Raw genomic sequence first — 25035 nt, 5'->3', positions numbered from 1 at the left:
ACACTTTGGGGTCATAACCTCGTAAAGAATCTGTTAGAATGTCTCCCCAGCACTTCAGGCTGAAAGGGGTAGAATAGGTCTTCAGCAACCCATGCTTGCCATAAAAGGCGACTATGCTTGTTGCAGGTGTCAACTAGGGATGGGGTAGTCATGCTCGCTGACTTGGTTGACACATGTCATCGGTTCCCATTTGCGCAGATTGATGCTCATGTTGTTGGTCACTGGATTGTCTGGTCCAGACTCGATTATTTACAGACCGCCGCCATATAGCTAGAATATCGCCGAGTGCGGCGTAAAACTAAACTGACTCGCTCACTCATTTCGCCATATTGTGTGAAACACTCATAAAATATATACGTTTAAGTCATGTCCGAATAATGACATTCCAAGCCTGCTTTCTCAAGGACCGTTGCACTCAGTTTAAGAATCCACTGCTAAGTATAGCAATCAAAGACACCAGTAATATCTCTGATTAGATGGTAAACATAGCGTGTTACCCATAGTGCATATAACCATTCTTCCCCCCGTGCAGACTGATTAAATAAGAATATGAAAGTGAAACTGAACTACAATGAAACATGATTGTGGTAGGAATCGGCTATGCTTTTCGTAAGAGGAGACTAACGGGATCGTGTGGTCCGGTTCACTGACTTGGTTGACACATGTCATCGGTTCCCATTCGCGCAGATTGATGCTCATGCTGTTGTTCACTGGATTGTCTGGTCCAGACTCGATTATTTACAGACCGCAGCCATATAGCTGGAATATCGCCGAGTGCGGTGTAAAACTAAACTCATTCGTTCAGTGTTTGGTCATTGGCTAGTAGGTGTGGTTTTCGTTATCGCCGCAATGTTACAGCTATTTTGCGGCGGTCTGTACATAAACGAGTCTGGACCAGACAATCCAGTGAACAACAGCATGGGCATCGATCCATGCACTTGGATACGATGACATGTCAACCAAGTCAGCGAGTTTTGACCACCCGATCCCGTGAATCGCTGAAGACCAATTCTAACCCGGACCTTCACGTGTCAAATTCTGTTATAAGTTGTCCACGAAATCCACATAGGTAAAAAAGCATCGCAAAGTTCTCTCAAATAGCACAGAGTTGAAAACACTGCAAGATCTGTATTGCAGATATTTGACGGCATGCATCATACACTGTCTAGGGTGTCAGTATACAGTGTCATGTCTCATCGATCGTTTTGACCGATAATCATTTGTAATCATAGGTTTTTCGCTTTTTTCATCAATCAGTTTCCAACACATATGAGCCAAGCGCACACACGTATATCCTTATACACAATAGACGAAAACATTTTGGTTAACTGTAAAAGTATCACATCCAGCTTTCCTTTTCCCAGTTTTTTCGGCAACGTGTAGTTTCTTAAACAATTCTCCAACGATTCCAGAGTATTGAGAATGAATTGTCCTTAGCTGTGTCAGCTTTATAGTAAATTGTAGGCGTACCTATAGGTTGCTGAAAGATTTGTCCTAAATGTGTCATTGCGGCAAAACAACCATGACCCGTAACAATTTCAGTATCTAAAGCTTTCCAGATTGTGTTGCAATTTGTTGCATTTTATCGAATGCATAATTGTTTCAGAAACAGTTCCTTTTTCCTTGAACGCATCACACATGTGAAAATGAATATGTTTTTTAACCGATGTCGCAAACCAAATTTTTATCTTTCGAAAGTAAAAATTGATCCAGTTGTATCGTTACTTAGAAAGAAGTACAATTACAGCTTCTTGCTCATTAACAGAGTATCAATTTCAACCCACATGCATTTACTTTACACAAACAACAAAATTAGTCGGAAAAAATAAACCCAGCACAGACCTACACAATAAAATAAATATGGCGTAACGCTTTGAACTTTGGCGGGAAAAACTCGCACTGCATCACGGTATATCACCACAGTAAACAACTGCGGTTAACGACAGCCACGGTGAGTTATGTATACAACTTTCCACTCATTGTCATACGAAGTACCGTTATTCATGCTCTCGGCGCTTTGTGCATGCAGGTAGTCACAATGACGCTGCGACCTGCACGCGACTGGGGCGAGAGAGGGATCGAAACAGGTGCGAGCTTGTCAGTAATTGACAAAGTAGCGGGCCTATCAACCCATTAACTAACAGTTTGCCAGAACGGAACTCTATCTCCCCAAACCGAGGTAAAGTTTGTTACCCAGGAATATAAAGCTCAGTGACGACGCTTTTGTCGAGATAGCATCGAGTAAATTCGATCATTTATAACAAGTTGACAACTTGTTAGGAGCTGTTGGGCTGGCTTATCGCTGTGTGTAAATAACGCTGACTTAATATGTGACTTACTGACGACATGGTCGTGCACTAATTTTAGTAAGACCTGATGGCAATACCCTTTACCTGTGGAAATGAAAAAAACAACAACAAACAGTTGTGACGGCACAAAGAACACGACCATTTAATTGATGACTCTAGACAAACCGTAGTATAATATGAAGGATATATTCAGTTTATCTATAAATATTGTCACTTTTTCATTTAGACAATATTTTTTTTCATGCTCTGTCTTGTTAGCCCCACACCTGTTTTGTCAAATTCTTGGTAGCTTTCCTTGATTACTTCTGGCAAGGGTGATGCTGAAATAATCATGAAAATAATAAGAGACACGATGCAATAAATAGAGTAACTATATGTTATTGTCCTTCGTATATGGCCTTTCAAAATCTAGACAGTGTAATACATACCTTGACGTAATGCATTAAACTGAAGATTGAGTGCTCGGAAGTGCATAAGCCAGCCAAGTCTTAGACATTGGTATGTTAGATTGAGAGTTCTGTTTCATGGTAGTCTTGATGGTTTAGTGTTAAGTATGCTGAATGACATGAAATATTCATCTGGAATACCAATGCTAGTATTGTAGTGTTGAATATATCTTCCTTCCGTATGTTTTGCAAACAAACAAACAACAACAACCTATAAAAAAAAACAAAAAAAAAACACATGTATCCAAGATTGACTGGATGCATACTTGAGCGTGTGATCTATGTATATGAAATTCCATTATTATTTACTTTCACCACCTGCATACACCTATTTGCAGTGTAACATTTAGTTCCAGATATTAAAAACATGTGTTTATCTTGGAAAAAAAGGGAGATAGAGCAGTTAATTTCTGCCTTGCTAGAATTGCCACATCTTTCTATCCTTGAGTGAGTGAGTATAATTTTACGTCTCACTAAGCAATATTCCAGCAATATGGTGGTGGTCTGTAAATAATCGCGTCTGGACCAGACAATCCAGTGATAAACAACATGAGCATTGGTCTGCACACCTGGGAACCTATGACATGTGACAACCAAGTCAGCAAGCCTGACCACCAATCCCATCACATAGTTGCCTATTATGGCAACACTCACAGTCAATTTAGTGGGGTTTTTAGGCTATGGGAGACAGACTAATTGTTGTCACTTGGTCTTTGACATATCTCTGTGTGCAATAGGGTGAGTGAGTGATTGTGGTTTTACGCAGCTTTTACTAGCAATATTCCAGCACTATCACAGCTGGGACACCAGAAATAGGCTTCACACATTTTACCTATGTGGGGAATGAAACCTTGGTCATCGGCGTGATGAACGATCACTTTGTAACCACTAGGCTACCCCACTACAACATAATTGTACAACTCCTGTAGCCAGTACATACAATACTTTATATGTTATGCTGGAGTAAAAAAGTGAAAAATGATATGATTTGGTTAAATTCATCGAAAATTGAATCTGACACCTTACTGCATGACAAGTATTAGATGGGCCATGACTTGACAAGTGACCCCAATCTGCATATATGGGAATGACCTCCAGAACATTCCATTTGACACAAGAGGGAAACAGGTTGTTGTCTAAATATTGAAAAGTTCAATTTTCTCGTGCAAATCGTGTCGTGATGGTGTTTTGCTGAACTAAATCATTCTACAAGACACATGTTAAACAGTAGTGGAATTGATTTCAAGCCACAGTTAGCATGTATTTCGCTTGATTCATCGCCAATCTACCTGTAGCAACCAAGTGTATTCGTCCAGATTACTTGCCCTGCCTGCTTGTCACAAACGCATTCACTGTGCTGACTCATCTAATACTTGTCAAGCAATGGTTTCGATTTTCAATAACCATTATCACTATTTTGATTTCATATTTTGATACAGATTTAAATGAATTCCACACAGTGACAGCCAGAACGAATTTCTACTCTGACTTGAGCAGTTTTGAGAGCTGAAATAAGACAAAACGTTTTTGGTTGACTCTGGGTTAAATTTCCAGTGAGAACTGTGTAGACATTGCCAAGTTGAGATTGGATTTAATGCTAAGAGACAACTTTGAGATTTAAATAAAATCTGATGTTTTACTTGTGTGAAGAATCTAATCAAGAGTGTCAGCGGATCCAGCTTAGAATTGGTCTTCAGGTCAAGAGGTGACTAGTGAGATCAGGTGGTCACTAGCTCAACGGACCTGGATGACACATGTATCCCAATTGATCAGATCGATACTCATGATGTTGATCACTAGACCTCCTGGTCCAGACTTCCATCAATTCCAGGCCGCAGCCATATAGCTGGAATATTGCTGAGTACAGGATTAAAAATCAAATAAACAAACATGGAGATCAGTGCATTTCCCTATGTGTAACACCTCCCTGTAGCATATTGTATTATACCTCCACTAGAGGAAGTGCCAGCTATAATACTACCCTATGGCTCAGATATAGGCAGTTGTCAGGGATAATCCCCTGATACGTTAATCTCTTGAGGATATGGCATGTCAATAGAATACATATTGGTCAGTGGCCTGCTTTATGTGATCACCTTATGCTTAGTGTCCAAAATGTATAGGTAGGTGCTCGGAACCTGGACACAATGCTTTCAGGTGAACGATCCATTTTTAACTTGCTTGATGAAAAGGTAACAATTTTCAACAGATTAGGTGTGTCTTTGTTCTGTATGAATATTTTCTATCAAGTACAGAGGACCTTGTATCTGTTGAATTTTCTGCAAGTGAGAATGTTATTGTTAATCTGAAAAAAGGTAAATCAAATACATTGAGGCCTCATGTAGAAAATTCATATAAACTGGAGATCACACGCTCTGTTTTTATAGATACAGAGTTAATGAGCAATACCCCATATTGAAATGAATTGTCAACATCAATGAGATCTTTTTAACATTTCTTTCTACTTCTTATTGGATTTTAATAACCAACATAGATACTCATTTGGCTTCATAAGTATTGTGTACAAGGAACAACAATCATGAGATATAACTTCTGTTTTGTTCTTACTGCTTCACTTTGATAAAGAAAAATAAACAAATTCAACTGCACTTTAATTAAAGTACCTGTGTTTAATAATGATGCATTTGATGCATTTTACTTTGTCTAGAGCCTACGCAAACCTCTTAAAGATTGAATAAATTTACAAGTAATTAAACAGACGTAACCAGTGCTAAGAAATTGCTCAAAATCTTGTTCTGTGAGCAGTATCCGCTTTTACATATTTCCATTAAACCATAACAAGCTGATACAGACTAAAAGCAATATATTGTTTAAGCTACGAAACATTTTTAACATTTTAATTTCTCATACTTATATTGATTGGTTATGAAAAATTCATGTGATGAACATAAAATGTGTGATCTAATCCCTTCATAATCCATTCTATTTTGCTAATGGGTAGGTGACCTTGAGAAGTATTTGAGAGTAGGACTTCAGATGTATGTTTAACACTGTGTATTGATTTTTATTGGGATGATTCGCATAACATGGTCTCCAGGTTCGTGTATAATGGATGTAATCCCCCAAGACAGCTGAAAGGATGAGACATATTACCCTTGTGTGAGGTACACAACTGTATAATCTGAATACTACTAAAGTTGACAGAGTATTTTGTCATGACAGCACCCCCTGGTGGCGCACTGCAAGTTGTACATACGCAGATGATAAGACCTTTATTCCTACAACAGATATTGACATACATGTATATGGTTTGTAATGGTGTACACTAAAATAATGTCATTTGGTTGCTGGTTTGTATTGATTAATGATACAGTGTGTTTTAAGTTCTGGATTGTATATTTTGGATATATTTATTTTGAACATTTTCAGTAAGTTTGTTTTTATTATGACAGGGACAGGAGACAGTGAACATGGATGAGGATGAAATTGAGGTCAAGGTCATGAATGAAGGTGACACTAAGAGAGACTCTGAAGACGCAATTATTCCAAAGGGTTCTGAAAATGCTACTGCAAAGAGATTAGATTCTCAAACTCCAGAAATAAATGAGATAAGCCAATCAGATTTCAATATTCAGGATAAAGACCAGTTAGAATCAGCCAACATGAGTATTGCTGAAGATGAGCTAGCTGCTGATGAGAAAAGACCAGGTGATGATAAGGATTTGATGAAATCACAGATTTATGAGGAAACATCTGCCAGGCTGTCAGATGTGTCAACTATCAAAGACCAGTCAGAGGGCAATTCAGAGTTGAGCGTGGAAGAACGTGACCTTGGGGTGTATGAGGATGTATCTGACCTTGATGAGGCAGTGGCTGACCTTGACATTGAACTGGAACCAGAAATTCTGGGAGAAAAACTGATGGACAGCATGCTTAGAAAAGGAAGTAAATCAGCAACTTCTACACATAAAAGTCGAATTGGATCAGCCTTGTCTAATATAGATGAGGCTGAGGAGCTGTCTCAGCCATCTTGTATTGAGGATGGGGAGACAACCCTGGAAGTTGCTGAGCATGTTAGGCGACCAGCCACTAGTGGATGTGAGACCGATGCCCCGCTGTCCCGTGCAAAGCTCAATACTCCAGCAAGTATTAGTGCATACACAGATGTGACTACAGAAATTAGGAATTTGGAGTCAAGGTAAGGTTATTGGGATGTCAGTATTCACCAATGTATCGGTGCATCGTCAACAAGCTTTGCATGATACAATACATGATTAATGTGATTCTATTTTATATCAATTCAGGGGTTTTTTTCACATATATCTGTTTCTATTTTGAGTCTTAACACATTTGTCTCTTATATCTTTTACACAAAACAGCAAACATGACTTGTTGGGAGTGAGTGATGGGTACCTCGCTGATGGGTAATTGTCCTTTGTTAATTTCTACTTATAAGCAACAGAAATGACTTGGATTATTTGTTAAGAGAGTGAACTATGGTTTCAACATCAGAAAACTTCCCATTAAGGTAATAAAGGCTGCTGGTTCAAGCACAAAATGCTGTAAATGCTGCATTGCGATATGTTTCATATCTTGACCTCAGTATCTTTCACTTTCAGACCTGAGCCAAGTGGTTGTTTTCAAACATAATAATGTAGAGCTGAAAGACACCCCTTTACTTGAACATTTTTAATATTACCCACCATGATTCTCGCAGGCAGATATAATTTCATTGAATTATTTTCATTTAAATTACGCAAGTACAATGCCTTCAAAAACCCTATCACAGTGATATGATATGTTGCCAAAGGACTGATCCATGTTTCAGTGTTATGAATGTGAAGTTGTTTACATGCTCTTAATAGACCAAAATTAAGATGTCATAATTAAGGTACATTTAGGAAATGCATGTCTGTTTAGTCTATTTCAGCATTTTCATTTCATTTACCTGTCGAACACAAATATTATCGTAGTATCCTTATGGTTATGTTAGCAAATATCCAATCACATTTGAAACTCAAAAGAGAAACTTTTTTTTTCAAACTAAATGTTTTCAATCTGTTTGAAGGATCTACTTAAAAATTACTATTCTAAACAAGGAAATGTTTATGTTTATCATTTACAATTACATGTGTATTTGAGATTTTTTAGATTATGTTTTTTCGAAATTTGTGATATGGTTTTAAACTTTAGTGTGTAGCTCTTATGAACAAATGTATCTATGTCATAAGGTTTTGTCTTAATAACAAAATTATTCAATTTCAACAGAAATTGTTAATGATTTCAATTAAGTGTTATTGTCTTTAACACGCTTAGCTTGTAACCCGTGACGATTTGGTGTAGAATTGCTCTTCAGTGACCCATGTTTGTTGTAAAAAAACTAACTGGATCGGAGGGTCAGGATTGCTGACTTGGTGACACATGTTAATGCATCCCAGTTGCTTAGCTTGATGTTTATGCTGTTGATCACTTTATTTTCTGGTCCAGACTTGATTATTTACATACATACCGTCATACAAGTGGAATACTGCTTAGTGTAGCATTAAACAACAAACAAGCATGTAGCCTATCTAGTCATCAGTCATAATTATTTATTTGCATTACTTGTATTTTAAGTACTTGGGGTAGATTACATTTGTATAACAAAACCACTTCATATCTGATCACCTGTGGTGGTACATGATCGTTAGGCCATGAATGAGCTATTTACTAACGTGTTGTAGCCACAGGAATCTTCAGTCAGGCAAACTTTCAAAGTCTCAATACTCTAAAAGAATCACTATGGATGCCTGATGATTTGTGAAAAGGAATTCCCATGAATTTTTATGGATGTTTCATGAATAAATTCATTTTTCATATCTAGTTTATGGTTGAGTGTAGTATAAGGGACTGTACCCCCCATTCAGTAGACAGGTCCGAAAATTTTCGCAATCACTCTGTCAAGATGATACTTTGTAAACAAACCTGACACTGGAGTGTTGAATGTGACTATAAAATATAACAAAAATAAATTTATTTTACATATTTATTGAAATGGTAATTGATACATACCAGATTTCAAGGTCTTATTGAAAAGTATTACCGTATTAAAATAGTCTGATGTTTTATTTCATTTGAAATGTCACTAATTTAAAGCAACAGTTCTACTTTCATGATCCCATACACTAGTAGTCATTCTACTAATTGTCATGAAGTCATGAGAACATGACACAGGTTTCCCACTTAAGTCATGTCAAAGATTGTTAGACCACATGCAACACATTGTAACACATGAAAACATTTCTTTGTAAAGGAGAAAATTAGGCATTCTGGGTTTTGACAACAGCTTTGAAGTTTGAGCATTCTCTGTGAAAATGAAGACACCTTTATGTAGAGAAAGTCTGCTTAACATAGAAATTGCAAGAAAGACATAAAAGATGAATGGAGTGGCTTGTAAAGGTTTAGATTGTCAGCTAAGTTGTGTGAGCTGGGGTATAAATGGTGATATGGCTGTACTATAAATACGGGCTAGACAATATGGAAAGTTGGACAAATATGTCTGAATAGATCCCGCTTATATGCTTCTGACAAATGTTGTTAAGAAGGAATTATGCACACTGCGGATTCGTTGTCTGTGCTTGGCTGTCAACATTGCAAACTGAATTATTTGTGCTGTTCATAACGGATATGTGTCTGCATCTGCGTCTGCTTCTGATGGAGTTGAAATGATTTTCAGGATCTAGGACAGTGTATTTATCTGATTATCGCTCCATTTAGCAATGGATAAGAAGGTTGTGTTCGAAGGTCCTCTTTCAGAATGGCGTCTGCCAGTCGTCAAAAGCGAATATGCTCTCAGGTAATCAAGGACTTCTTGCATTTCTGTCTCTCTAGTACTTACTTCATAATGTTCTATTTTTTGTTCTATTAAAATACACACTATGCAGTTTTGGATATATAGCTGACAGCAGCATGGAAGTAACCATGCATATATTAGACAGACTAGTTTGGGTTTTTTTTTTAAATTTTATACACCAATCAGCTGTTTAGCAATTTTTGATTAGCAGAACCATTAGATGTTAAACATGGTCTCCTAGTCAGCTTTGTATAAGCTAGTTGGTCATTCAGATCTGTCCACTTTTAGTGTTAGATCAGTACCATCTAAGATCTTGAGTAAGTTATGTTTGCCTGTTTGGTTACTTATAAAAGTTCCAGTGACCAAGCAATATACTTGTCAAATGGACAGTAGAGAAGTTTGAAAGAAACAGTTCCAGCAAAATGCTGTGAAATGTCTTTATTAAACCTTACCTTCCTAGATAGAAACTTTAACAAAATCAAAATGAAATCTGCTTTTCAGACTGTTTTTAATTTCTGTCCTAAAAGTAACAAACTAGCACCATTTTCACAATGATTTACTGATTCAATTCAGTCTCAGTATGCTCTTACTTTTTTTCATATCATCCAGTCAAGATTCCATTCATAGTCTCACCATGCAGAGTCAGTGATGCAGATTTGTTGTATTCTCATATTCTGATTTGTTTTAGTCTAACCATGTTCAGATAGTGATTCACTTCATTCACCAGTGATCATGGTGATGATCCTGGTTAAAATTGAGATTCAGAAGGTTGATCAGGTGGTGTACACATAAATTCAACTGTGTAGATTGATGCTCATGATGTTAATCACTGGATTGTCCCATCCAGATTTGACCATATAAAGGGATGTCACTGTAATATTGCTATGTGCAGCATTTAACATCAAACTAACTAACTAACTAACTAACTAACTAACTCTTTCTGGTAGGGTATGAAACTCCCAAAAATTTTATCTAAACCACAGAGCTGGTAATATATAAAACTTGCCAACCCTCACCAAACATACAATAATTTAGACTTCACATGCAACATAGTTTATCATCCAAATGGTATGAATTTATTTTATGAACAAATTAATAATGATCATTTATCCTGAAATATGCTGAATATTTTCGTATACATGTCTAAAGTTTAACCCAACCATCAGGCATTTGGTCACTTTAAAAAGTTCCAATGACCAAGCAATATTCTTGTCAAATGGATGGTAGAAAATTTTGAAAGAGACAGTTCCAGGAAAATACTCTACAATATGCCTCTAATAAATTTTAACTTCCTACAAACTTAAACAAAATCAAAATGAAATCTGATTTTCAGACTGTATTTAATTTCTGTCCAAAAAGTAACAAATTAGTACCTTTTTGTTTTTGTTTTTTCACAATGAATTATTTCTTCTGTTCATGACAGATGTGACGGAGAATCTGTGTCGAAAATAACCTGTTCTGGGCTGTTAGTCGGGCAGGGCTAGTTTGAATGCAGATTCTGTTCACATACTTCAGACACTGATTCACAAGATCTCACCATGCTCAAGCATTATAGCAATTTGTGTATAATCAAGGCAAACCAAATCAGGAATAGCAGGAGTTGTTAGGACTAACTTTCATGATTATTGAATGCCGTATTTGATAAGCAATTAATGATAGATTATGTATTATGTAAACATCCAGAAATAAATTTTGATGGTTTTGCCATTGAGGCTGTATTGATGTAGTAGTGATTTGACACAGATGTGATGGCTGTGGGAAACAGGATTACGTAGACACCGAAAACTGTGATGGTGGAGTCAAGGTTGTATTGGTGTGACATTGATCTGAATCCTGCAGGGATCAGGAATCCCAGTGAGTTGTTGTGACAACAAATCTAGCAGTATCCTGTAATCAATACGCCAGTGGTAGATCACTGGGAATCTGTCCCGCGGGACGCCAGGAACAATGTCCAGGTGACACGGATGATGAAAGGTAACCATGTGATGTCAGGTTCCATGTACAGGACTGTTCCCCCTGTTGTGAGTGAATGTCATTTTATGACAAGGCAGTAAACACTAGTGCCTTTAGGTCGGTTTGCTTGGTCAGAGTGGGCTATTATTTACTCATTCTAGGCAATATTGGTTCTTGGGTTTGGTAAAATATCAAGTTGGCAATATTGATTGTTTGTCCATAATGATATTCTAACCATCAGGGCTCTGTTTTGGTTAATACATTATATTGCATCCTACTGTGAATCGTGCGATTCGGGTACCTGTTTTGTGATATATAGGGAGCTTAAGAGTTTTGTCACTGAGTGACACTGTTTGTACAAGCACATACTTTCTTGTACATATCAAGGCCCTGAAAATATATATTATTTGATGTATTATGTGCTGAGAACCATTGATTTCTTCCTTTTGGCCTGTTTGCTTATCCTATTTTCATGTTGTTATGTCATGTAAAAGATAAAATGTGAACATTAATGGGAATAAAATATTGTTTAAATCATATTTTTTGGTCCTGATAACAGCAATCTCCACGTTTGGTTGGATAGTGTGGGAGTCTTTTTTTTTCCAATTGATAGCACATATAGTGTGCTGATTTGTTTGTTAATGCAGTAGGGAAATACCAGTTGCGAATGAGTGCTTCTTGAAACAATAATCAATTCATGTTGAGATAAACATAGAACATCTAATATATTTCTGCCCAGTATACCTGTTCTAGTGAAAGATATTGGTGTATGTAGTGTTTGATAAGCATAAAAACAACAACAACAACAACAACAACAGTATAGGGTTCTTATTGTACAGTCCTATCTACACAATATTGCTTGTATGGCCATAGTGACGGAAGTGAGTGAGAGAGTTTAGTTTTATGTCGCCCTTAGCAGTATTCCAGCAATATCACAGTTGGGGAACAACAGAAATGGGCTTCACACATAGTACCTAGGTGGGGAATCAAACCTGGGACTTCTGCATGATGAATGAACACTTTAGCCACTTGGCTACGCCACTGATGTAGGGAAAAGTGAAATACCTTGTGGGCAATGTTGTTTTTTGCCTTAGTGAAAGACTCCATGCAATATGTTGTTTGGGGTCAAATTTATCACCTATTTTAGAAATACTGATTTGGGGGCTGTAAAATAATTGTTTGTATGGTTATACAGAGTTGTCAGAGGTATTCTACACAGACTTGGTATTTTAGTTGATTCATTTGTTATACCCAAACCTTGCTCAGAGTATCAATCCCCAGGTCATCTCGTCAAGACATCATACAACTTCTGATTTTTACCTGGTGTGGAATTAAACTCTAAGTAAACCAAACTGCCACACTGAGGTATTGATTTCTGCTGTAACTCAAACGTTACGTCCAGAGACTTGTTTGAGTCTGTGAGTGTCACTGATTCTTCCTGTAAATGTTCGAGGCCATTGACATAGACTTGGTGGCAAAGCCAACAATTTGCAAACAGTACAGAAAATATAAAGTACCTGTATTTGTGAAGTGTTAAGCTTGTCAGAAATAATTGTTTCTTTGCATAAATCACAACTTCCCACAACTGTGATGACCTACCAGTTAAAACTGATGTATATGCAACAATTTAATTCTTCTCAGCTTCGAGGTTATTGTTACACCCTAATGTAATGTATGAAAACAATATCAGTTTAGAAAGTGGTCAAAGGTAAAATCTGTGGTTGTAATATTCGACATGTTCTGTATGTGCATGCTAAAATTCCAAAATGTCAGAAATACAAGTGTATGACGTTTTTTCTTGGAATTGGTCTAGGTATTGCATAATCATTGCTCCCACAGTGACTTAATGAAGGTACATAACCGTGATAATGGCAGCTCGTTCTGTGTCTATCACATATAAGCTAGTGATAGTGTGATAACGTGGGCCACGTCTATACCATACCCAGAAACTTGATAGCTTGGTACACACATACTTGCCTGCTGTATTTCAATTATGGGATTATTTTACATGGAAAATATACCAAACCTTTTGTTTTTTTGCATTTGAATTACATGATTATATAAAATTAGGATGGTCTTTATTGGTTTATGTACGTAACTTATTTGAGTGGACCATTACAGACTGGACCATTGAGTAGGGGTTATTCTGACGAGCTGACATTGTGGTTAGTTTGCTCTGTAGGAAACAGGACATTGGGTCTATGTAAGTGTTTAAATTATTTTGTCATGTTAGGGAGAATACATCTAAAGTCAAGATATGGAAGGCAAGTTTAGATTGGTTAAGCAGTGTCTTGTAATTATGGTTCAGTAAGATTTATGGTGTTTATGCATTACTGGTTTGGCAGTTGATATGACATATAGAAGACATAAAATGGGTCTTCTTCATTATTGTACAGGTGTTTGTTGTTTAATTGCTGCATTCAGCAATATCCCAGCTGTTGTTACAGATGGCCTTTAAAATGTTGAGTGGATCAAACAATCCAGTCATTGATCAATAATGTCCCATACATTTAGAAAAAGGAAACGTCATTAAGTCACTCACAGTGTCTAACCATCTGATGCATACAGACTGTAACTCTTTAGAACCAGCAAAGGTTGATACTTGGTCCAGTTCCGAGTTGATTATCCGATTCCAGGACGAAGAATTTTGAACTACTGTAGTCTGTTAGCAGTGAAGGCCAGTTAAAGCTCCGGGCCTTCAGCAATCCATGTTTACCAAAAAAGGCAACTATACTTGTCTTTAAGAGGCGACTAATGGGACACATGTCATCGGTTCCCAATTGGGCAGATCATTGTTCATGCTGTTGATGACTGGATTGTCTTTTCCAGACCTGATTATTTACAGACCGCCACCATATAGCTGGAATATTGCTGACTGCGGAGTAAAACAAAACATACTGATGAATTTCACTTTCAACAAATAAAGTGAAATTATGACTGCAAATCGTCATAATTTTACCTTTCCAATTTTAAATCTCAGAACTTTATTCAACTTAAAACAAAAGTTGTTTAACAAATGATCATAGTTCCAAATCTTTACTTCTTGTAATACAACATGTAATACAAAGAAAATGTCACACCGACAACGTGAAGGGTTGGTCTAAGTTAACTCTTTTCACGTATCACACATGCATTTGTTTCACTGTTCCAACTACTGCGCTTACCTCCCTGTAATACTTACCAATAATAGTTAGGTGAATCTGTGATCATTTGTTAAACAACTTTTATATAACATGGTTACAGTTGGCAGTGCAGAATTGCATTTCCTCAATATAATTGAAAAATGTGATTGTGGTTAGCAATCCCTGAAAACTTGTTATTTTTTCCAGTTTGTTGACACAAGATCTTATTTGTTGGTTTCATAAAGGTGAAACTTTCAACTCCTGCATCAAAGAAAGTTGAATGTAAAATAGATTCTGGGAAGGGGAGCTAACTCTGTTCAGTTTACCACGTGATATGAAAATCTGTTGTTCTAGACAGCTTGTTATAAAACCTAAGTGGGACAAGTTTTGCAGAAACCACTGCGGTTACATGAGTGGAAGTTTGCATGTTTATTAGACATATTGATCAATCCTGAATTCAAAAGCGGCACCATAAATTATTTCCCTTGGAAGTCTGTGACTTGCCTTGATAATGTTTCTAAACTTGAGATAATACGGTTATGGCTATAATGTCAGAATGGAAACAAATATTCTCAGAAAGTCCTGACAATAATATTAAGTTACTCAACTCACATTTACTTTGTGTTTGAGAAGTGGCTGTATTTCATATATTTCACATTTAGTCATATTTTTCTAGATGACATTAATCAACTCTTTTCTCAAGGCTCTGTGAGATTTGTTTTTGATAGTAAACATTTACTTCATTGTCAGTTATTACTATATGAACAAACAAGATCCTAATTTATCCCATGGCAGGGAATAGTGTTAAACACAATAATCATGCTAATGCCATAACCAGGTATTGAAAACAGAGTGATCAAGGTAGTACCATAAATGGATAGTAAATATTACCTTTATATAATAATTCTCGAAGTGGTGTGCTTTTGTAACTATGTAGTTATCACATTTGCTTCAATGTTTACACAACACTGCAAGACTTGTGTTTACGATCACGTTTATTAGAGTGGGTGTGATTGTTAACTGAATAAATAACACCCAAGTATCAATATTAGCTATGTTGTAAGGTACACAGAAGGCAGTAGATCACTGGTACAGTATAGCAGCCCTGTATTTCCCCCATGTTGCTCACACTGGGTGTGTTCATGTCATGAGAGGTGAGTGTATTAACAGCTACAATACAAGCTCACTCCACATTTTGGCACCGTATGAAAAAACAAAGATGTGGAAAGTAGATTTGTGCTTTTGTGGTGATAGTTTTCAAGAAACTGTTTTACAGATCAGCCAAACAAATGTATGGAAAGCAGATATTTACAGCTGTATTCTCATGAATGCTTTGTTTTGTATGCTATTTTAAATATTGTTTCACTTGACATATTGCATCTAATATGACCTTGGCTTGAAACAACTCTCTGATGTATCCAAGCCAGTTAATGCAACTAGTTTAAATCCTATTAGAACATGTGACACTGTTGGAAAAGCAAGTACAGTGAACATTCGGAACCACTCCTTTACATCACTTGATGTCTGGTACTCTATACATAATCTCAACTCTTGTACCTTTTGCTAAACAGCTTGTCCAAAGTTTGCCATCAGTAGCGATCAGCAGGGTAACGTCCCAAAACTAGCAGTCTCTTGGTGACGTAATTAGGGAGGTGTTATAGTCCACTGCCAGAAATGGGAGTCATCAGGTGAGCAGAAGAGATTGCCACTCTCTAACCTATGAAATCATAGAAGAAAGCTACTCCAAGCCAAAAGCAACCATTGAACCAAGTCAGCAAGTCTGATCACCAATAGTTATAATAATGCTTTTGCCTTTTGCAGTTAGAATAGTTTGTTGCTGTGGAACTGTATTCTTGTTCTGTAGAATGTCATTCCTTAAATAGTCACCAAGACAGCTTGGACAAGCATAATTAATTTAGCCTGGCTTTAGATATAAAGAATGCCTGAAACAGTACTTCATGCACTCTCATGGTTTTGTCCTTGTTATTGCTGTTATTGTTATAATCACCATCATCATCATGCTTAGTGTTGTATTGTGAGGCAAGCTTGACTTATCCCACGGTCCTCGAGTTGATGTGATATGATCAGTGATGGTATCTGTGTCAACTGACTGACTGGGTGTGTATTGTGTCACTGACGGAGCATTGTGTGACAGATCAACACTGGACACTTAACAGAGTTAGTGTGTAGCTCACTGGATGTCCATAGTATGTGGAGAACATCTGTATGAAGGATAAACAGTGCATGGACAGGACACATGACAGAGTTTGTATGGAGCTCTCTATATGTCCATAGACTGTGGAGAGCTTCTGTATGAAGGATGAACTGTACATGGGTAGGAGAGTCAGTGTGTACCTTATTGGATGTTCATAGTCTGTGGAGAACTTCAGTTTGAAGGATAAACTGTGCATGGACACGACAATTGGGTGTTACTATGTAGCTCACTGGATGTCCAGTCTGTGGAGAGCTTCTGTTTGATGGATAAATTGTGCATGGGCAGGAGAGTTAGTGTGTAGGTCACTGGATGTCCATAGTTTGTGGAGAGCTTCTGTATGACAGATAAACTGTGCATGGGCACGGCAGTTGGGTGTTAGTATGTAGCTCCCTGGAAGAGGTTTTCATCTAAAGGGAGCTTCTGCTTGATGAATCCTGTCTGTTGAGAGGACAGTTGGCTCAGTTTTTCTGCACCTTGGTTTAATGGTCCGATGCGAGCTTCTGAAGGATACTGCTTGTGGAGATAATTGGTTCAGTTATTGTGTAGCTCTCTGGACATGTTAACATTCTGATGCGCACATCTCAGAGTCTGGTGTCAGATCAGTTGATCCTGTACTTGTTTGCAAAGGTGGCATCACATGTAAATCACAAGTAAATCATGAATGTGTAAGATGAGTCTATCGAATTGGCAGAAATTGTGGTCTGCATGAATTACTCAATCTTCCTTCAAAGTGTCAAAACCAGGAATGACCCAGTATGTATGTTGTCCTACTTCAGATTTTGAGGTGTGAAGTTTATATGAATCGCAGCTTTTCTGAGAGCTTTTTCTAACCAAACCCACAGAGGTTGTTTAGACAGAATTCGAACATTGAGAGTGTTGTCGTGGGACTGTACAATCTCAAGGATCTCTTGTAAGTCTTCAGGCAATGAACAAGGATACTCAGGTGGTGGTGAAAATGTCATGTGAACATTAAGTGATATATAGCTTAAGGTTGAACAAGCTGCCAGAGGTATATAAAACTGGACTGACAGCAGTTGAACTTGGTTTGTGGGAAGCAGACGGACTGTGGTATCACAGCAGATAGACCGAGGTTATCAACAGGGGACAGACTCTGATTATCGTCAGCCAACAGACTCAGATTATCGACAACAGACAGACTGAGGTTATCAATAGAGGACAGACTCCGATAATGGTCAGCAGACAGACTGAGGTTATCAACAAGTTGGGCTGAAGTTACTGATAGCAGACGGACCGAGGTTATCGGCAACAGACGAGCTTGGGTTATGAACATTCTGTGGGTTATCTCTTGTGACTGGGTACAGTTTTGTAGCTAGGCTACTTCCTAGACTTTAGATAGTGTACCAAGCAACTCAATGGGGATATGGGCAATTACACATCTCGGCAGGACCTCCACTGATTGTTTGGCTAAAGATTTGGGACAACTTTACTTCGAATTTCTGTGGATTTTGGATACTGCTTACAATATGCTTGAAACATTCTGAAGGTATAATGTAAATATTGTTCCATGTTGAAATGCAAGATTCCAGATGATACTGGAACCAATTTCATGTTTACTCACATGTTATCATTTCTTGAATTTGTATTGATAGTTTTGGTAGTGAATACTTTTGCACTCACGTATGTCCAGTCTGTTCAGTATTTACAAACCAATGAATAAAACAGACCTCTATTCCAAAGAATTCTGTAAACTGTTGTTGTAAGTGGCATTGTATATTCATATTCATGTGCCTCGTGTAGTGTGTCATGCCCAAATGTTCACAACAGGTTTACAGTGACATCTTTCACTTATTATTTGACAAATGTTTGCGTCGTATCTGGAATTTTGCAGAAGGAAGCAATTTTATTTAGAGGAGTTTTTGATTATGATTCAGGTTCAACATGACCTAAACTTGTTGAATGAGGCTGCATGACTTTGTTGGTTATTGTATACCAAAATTGGGGATTTTTTCATACAATATCAGGTACTGGATTATTTGGTGTCAGTTTTGATTATTTACATACCATACTGATACAGCTGGAATATATGGGTTAGTGTGGTTTGAATAACAACAACAACTTCTATTCCCCGTCAACATGTTGCATTTAGTATGTTTTGACATCATCATGTCTGTTCATTTTGGCCACTTGTAATCCCATTGTAAAAATATTTACAGCTGAGAAATTGATGTTCCAGATGTGGTATAACTTCAGACTGATGATTGTTACTTCATTATTTTGTTGCAGTGATGAGGCACTGTCCTCAAAACAGAGTTAAAATAAACCTATTCCGAACAAATTGGCACTCTCTACGAATGTATCGGCCTCAATGCATTGTGTCGTAAACTTAAAGGTGGACATGCCTTAAGTCCGCGTTCATATACATTATTTCCTTGTATAAGTTCTAGAAATTGTATTTGGTAGGGTCTAATTCAGTAATACTGTTCATGTCTATCACTAGTATCACAAAGTGAAAAATCTGCTGATAGTTCTCTTTGTTCAGACAACATACTTGTTTATGTTACACTAGGGATGAAATACGCAAATTATTCCCTTGTGTCAGTAACAGCCCTAAAATAACACGTTGTTATCTACTACACTACAATAACCAATCAAATAAGCTCATGCAGCAAGGTCATTGTAGCATCTACATTACACCGGTGATTACACAAAGGTGTCTGCATCTGTATATTTGTGGACAGATATTCTCAGTAATGGTTATAGGGGATCCTGGATCCAGGGCTGGACCGGAGACATTCCTTTCTTTGAAACCAAATACTGACACATAAATCTGATTTTGATCATAATATTTGTGTGCATGCAAGCATTGCTGAAATTGATTTGAATGCAGACAGTGTTCTTTTCTTGCAGGCTAGCACTTGCACTACACATCATATCCAAATTAAGTATGTTGATGCTCATGCTGTTGATCAGTGGAATATCTGTCAAATTTCAGTCTTTTCAGACAGCCCCCATATTGCTGGAATATTGCTGAATACAGCCTTAAACAGCAAGAAAAGTGACCACTTTTTAGGACAAGCTAAGAAAAAAACACAAAAATTAAAACACACCCCAACCCGAAATTGCACAATGAGAATATCAAGCAAGTTATGATGCAGTCCATTAAATACATACTGCGAATATATTCCACTATTATTTTTATTGACTATTGACTACAAACATGTGATAGATGCTTTCTCATCTAAATGTCTGTTTGCTTCCTTGAAAATATTCTAAATAGCAGACTTTGCATCTTGTACACTTCTCCCTGCAGAGACACGACAAGAAACCTTGAGACACGAGAAGCTGTATTCCGTCGTGCCCTGACCTTGATGTCCAATCGTTGTACCAGCGTGAACCAGAATCCAGCAGACGTCACAATGCCATCTACTCTCATCAGTGTGGATGAACCTCCATTTGGAGTCACTCAGCCAACATATTTCTACATCCATCAGCGACGGCCTTCACCCATGGCTCCACTGAAGGTAGGTCACATAAGAAAGTATCAGCATAATTTGCTACGGAGTCATTCAGTATGCTCTGTTTTTTGTCATGCACAAAATTAAATTCCGTAATTCTTGATAATAATTTTTGGACATTTTAATGATGAAACTGTTGACGTCATCAAAGGGAATTCAAAAATGCGAAATGTACAAATGATGAAATGATTACTGAAATATTCAGACAAAATGACCGGCCCAGTTAAATTTCCTTCCCTGGTATTTGTTTCTTGTTTTGCATATGATAGCGATGATGTATATTTTCCATGTTAAGAAAGGATGATGACAGCTGTTACTGATCGAAGTGAATTGTAAATATCCAGAATAGTGGATTTTATGGTAATAAAAACTTGAAGAATTATTACCTTTATCTTATCAGAACAAATTCTTCAAGACATCTGTATACATAATCTGTTCTACGGATGGATTTGTTTCATATTAACATTGCTGGTCACAAAATTTTCCTCTATTTCAGGCATGGCGTGGTTACAATGGAAATGTGTACTTTGAGCCAATCTCTATTAAGTCAGTTGCGAAGAGCAAGGTCACAGACCCCAGTGATGAGGTTCATGCTGCTCAGCTGGCAAAGTACGACCCTCGCATTGGTGTCTCTAATCACACACCCAGTGCCAGACCTGCATCAACCCCACCATCACGCTCCAACACAAGAGAGTCCATGCGCAGTTCGGTCACTCGACGACCCATCACACAAAGGCAAATGACAGTGTTTGATCGAAGGCCGGTTACTTCCAGTTCACATCAGCAAGAGAATATGGCTTGGGGTGAACGAAATGCGGACACGGGTAGCCTTGCAATGAGACCACCAAGTTCATCAAGTCGAGAGGCAAAACTAGCTGCATGCAATCGAGAAAAAATCATAAAAGGTTCAGTAGTTCAGCGGTTACGGGAACAGAAACAAGCCGCGATGAGGAAACCTCAGCTCAAAGTAAATGGCGACAAGTTCACACCAGCTCATACCCTATCTCCGCTACTTCGCACACAGACTCAGTATTCTCATAGCAACCAGAGGATGACGATGAACAGCCCGGATCCCCATCAAGGCGTGTACGATCATCTGCCACCACTGGACCAGATCCGGGCCAGCTTGCGCCACATGGATCATGTAGACAGTATGAGTGAACCATCCTACAACCGAATGTCTCCGTATGGCAGGAAAGTGACCCTCACCGATGAACTCAAACCTTTCATCAAGTACAGCCCAGACATACGGGCCAAATACTTGAAACAGGTCCAGTATCTCACTTGAACAGACCTCAGCTGTGACTTGAAAGGAGCTATTCCTCCACGATGTGGATGTGCAGACACCGATCCTTTTGTCTTACATGGGATCTTACAAATCTCATTGGATCTTTTACTCATTACCATGCCTGTCTATATCAAAAGGGGTGGTTAAAATGTTTGCTTGTTAGTTGGATTTCCCACATGGGTACAATGTGTGAAGGGCATTTCTGGTGTCACCCCGTCATGATATTGCTTGAATATTGCTGACTCTCTCACTTCTTATGAAGATATATCTATACCTCCATTTTAGGTCACGTTGGGTAAACTTTCTAATCAGCTAATCATTATCAATAATTCTTGGTATTGGTATGGAAAGAAACTGGATCATCATTATTATTTCTGTATTGTGAAAACAAAAATCAAGTTCAAAATGTAAATAACAAAGGTAGCCATTGCTTTGTCTATATTTTGTGCACTCTGTCATGCACGAGTGCCATGACATTTTAACTTTAAAGTGCCACTGGGGGAATGATTGTGCTCTATCCGTGTTTCTTTATGTTATGAAATAATAATTTCTTAATCTGGAGAGTAAAGAAATAATGAATACTAACAAAATTATTGAAGAATGATGTCTGAGTGGCTAAAAAAATGGACTTAACGATTACCATTTGGTCTTAGCGGTTACCATTTGGACTTAACGATTACCATTTGGTCTTAACATTTGGACTTAACGGTTACCATTTGGTCTTAGCGGTGACCGTTTGGTCTTAGAAGTTACCATTTGGACTTAACGGTTACCATTTGGACTTAGCGCTTACTATTTGGACTTAGCAGTTACCATTTGGTCTTGATGGTTAGCAATCTGTTTGGGTTCATCTCATGTTACCTATGGTTGTCAAGTCTTCATGTACAGTGGCATTGTAATGAGTAAAAAGATTTCAGATTGGGTCTTCAATACAGATGTTCATGGTCATCACATTTGGATATTTTTGTTGCCATAAGTCTTTGAGTGCTGGAATTTGTCCTCCCTTTATTGAAAACTGTATGAGATGATTTCCCAGAATTTTTCAATGTTTGTGGTTTACATGTACCATGTTTGTTCAGTATAACCAGATCTTGGTCTTATCAGGGTGATTTAGCACACTATTGTAGCATTAACAATGACTTTGGTTTCATTCTAAGAATGGGAACAGTAAATGTGAAATAAGTTTACAGAACTCCCGACCTGCTTCTACTGATATGTCATGGCTTAAATTTTGTTCAGGGGCAGATTCATGGAATTCATTCCCTGGTTCTGCTTAAATGTAGTGACTAAAGTTATGTTCAAGGACGGATTTTCAACTGTTGAGTTCTCCTGTGAACTCAAAGTCTCAGAGACATTAACCTTTGAGGGTTTAATATGAATCGACAGTGTGCCAACAACACGTTTTGTATTTTACCGACTGATACCATGTTATTATTTCATTTTACTGGACGTTGATGTTTATTAATAGTTCATTTGATGAGAATTAAGTAGATTTACATTGTTGTTATTTGGTTGAGATATATCATATGTGTACTTGTCACTTAGAATACTCAGCTAATGTCATCGATTTGTTTAATTGGCATTCTAGAAGTTGGTGAGTCCGAAATTGAGCAACAAAGTTTACGTATGACAACTTCTTGTTTATTGCTTTGAGAGATGTTTTGATGTTTATTCTTCCACCATTATTAAGTGTAAGAATCTACATGAAAACATCTCTCTATGCAATAAACAAGCTGTCATCCAAAAAGCTGTATCCTTCATTAACGTAATCTATATTGTCCATCTTGTGTGACATCTGGGAAAAGGTGATTGAACTGAGTGAAGTCAGTTGTACAGATAGTAGTATTTAAGTGTTGTGTCATGTATCCCTGACTAGTTCTTAGTTCTAAAAACAATTCTTCTTTCCTTGACCTTTAATTTGTTCCTTAATATGTAGGTTGATTTTTTGTGGGAATTTCAGTAAATGGGAAGTAACTTTAAAAATGTTTTCCTGAAAGTGACAAAAATTTTACTGTGTTTGTATTCACTGACAAAATGCAGATTCAGTGTCACCTCAAGACATTCTGATTGGTCATCATGTGGTTTGATTGTCAGGTTATTATGGGGCAGGGTTATCTTATCTCCTCAGAGTATGTTGTTACACCAGGGTGATAGGGTAGCCAAGTCAGATAAGTGTTTCATTTCACTGAAGATATCATTTTGAATCAGGAAGTAGAAATAATGTGTTAATCCAGTTGATCGTGTCACCAGCAAAATGAAGGGAAAGAATATTATCACTGTTAATGTATTTGAAAATGAGTTTACACTGAAGTAGTTCTTACTCAAGGAAGATTAACAGTGACATGCACATAGATATTTCCCAAGATTGTTTTGTATTTTTTTAAAACAATTCAACTTTCCTGTTACATTTCTAACAGTAGAATATGTTAATGCTATGTTTGTTTCTTTTGATATTTTATATTTTATTGTCAAGATAGATGAATGTTTTGTACAAATGATTTTTTTGGTTATTCTTCGTAGAAGTTATCTTTGAATGGGCACGGTCACATTCAGATGTATATTCACATATGTTTAATTTTGACTAACCATTATCTATTGTGGTTTAAAGTTTGCAAATCAAAATGTATTCCGTCCAGGTATGTTCTCCTCTAGTTATGCTGATATTTGTTTTAAGCACTTGTCTGTGATATTATTTACATGTTCTACGCTACTGTTGAATAAAACAAATGTTAGATTCTTTATTCAAACTTTTTAATCATTGTTGAGAGTCAAATAACAATAACTTGTTCTTCGTCATCAATATGACAGCTGTCCATGCGTTGGGCAGAATACAAAGTGCACCAGCAGTTGACGGTGTGAGCACCAATGTAAGCAATCAAGATGCGATACAATGGCCATGTTACAGTAGTGTGCACGGTACAAAGTGCACCAGCAGTTGACGGTGTGAGCACCAATGTAAGCGATCAAGATGCGATACAATGGCCACGTTACAGTAGTGTGCACGGTACAAAGTGCACCAGCAGTTGACGGTGTGAGCACCAATGTAAGCGATCAAGATGTGATACAATGGCCACGTTACAGTAGTGTGCATTGTTCAAGGTAACATGAACACCGATGAACCAATAACACAAATGCACTGTTCAATATATATAGTAAAGTATATTTATAACAGTCACATGTATAACATGCTAACTGACATAACGACCTGTGTTATTTGTTTTGTCCTGATGACTCCCTATATATTTTGGTCAAAGTGGGTATTCTCAGCGCAAGTTAGAGAAACTAAATATAGTGGTTTCTTTGAGTTTGGTTTAACTGTAGTTTACTGTAAAAAAATACCTCCTGAAAAAGTAAATCAAGCAAGGACATATACAACTATTATACACTGTGTTCAAATAATGCAGGCGCTGAAATGTATGTAAACAAACAAATA

General features: G+C 37.4%; 1 protein-coding gene across 1 annotated transcript; it reads left to right on the top strand.

The window, feature by feature from the left end:
* Positions 1-1978: 1978 nt before the first annotated feature.
* Positions 1979-24344, top strand: LOC137274305 (uncharacterized). The gene is made up of 4 exons (XM_067807442.1): positions 1979-2179; positions 6169-6914; positions 20110-20320; positions 20811-24344. Exons 2-4 carry the CDS (start codon positions 6187-6189, stop codon positions 21600-21602), a joined length of 1731 nt encoding a protein of 576 aa, XP_067663543.1. The 5' UTR covers positions 1979-2179; positions 6169-6186; the 3' UTR covers positions 21603-24344.
* The last annotated feature ends 691 nt before the right edge of the window (positions 24345-25035 follow it).

The sequence above is a fragment of the Haliotis asinina genome, chromosome 2, assembly GCF_037392515.1.
Source record: "Haliotis asinina isolate JCU_RB_2024 chromosome 2, JCU_Hal_asi_v2, whole genome shotgun sequence".
In the NCBI taxonomy this organism is placed as follows: domain Eukaryota; kingdom Metazoa; phylum Mollusca; class Gastropoda; order Lepetellida; family Haliotidae; genus Haliotis; species Haliotis asinina.
This window is presented reverse-complemented; position numbering and strand designations above follow the sequence as displayed.

Excerpts from the sequence above, each read along its gene's own strand:
- LOC137274305 (XM_067807442.1), top strand. The coding sequence starts at position 6,187 with ATGGATGAGGATGAAATTGAGGTCAAGGTCATGAATGAAGGTGACACT. Across the intron at positions 6,915-20,109 it reads ATTAGGAATTTGGAGTCAAG|AGACACGACAAGAAACCTTG; the intron begins GTAAGGTTATTG and ends TTCTCCCTGCAG. Across the intron at positions 20,321-20,810 it reads CACCCATGGCTCCACTGAAG|GCATGGCGTGGTTACAATGG; the intron begins GTAGGTCACATA and ends CCTCTATTTCAG.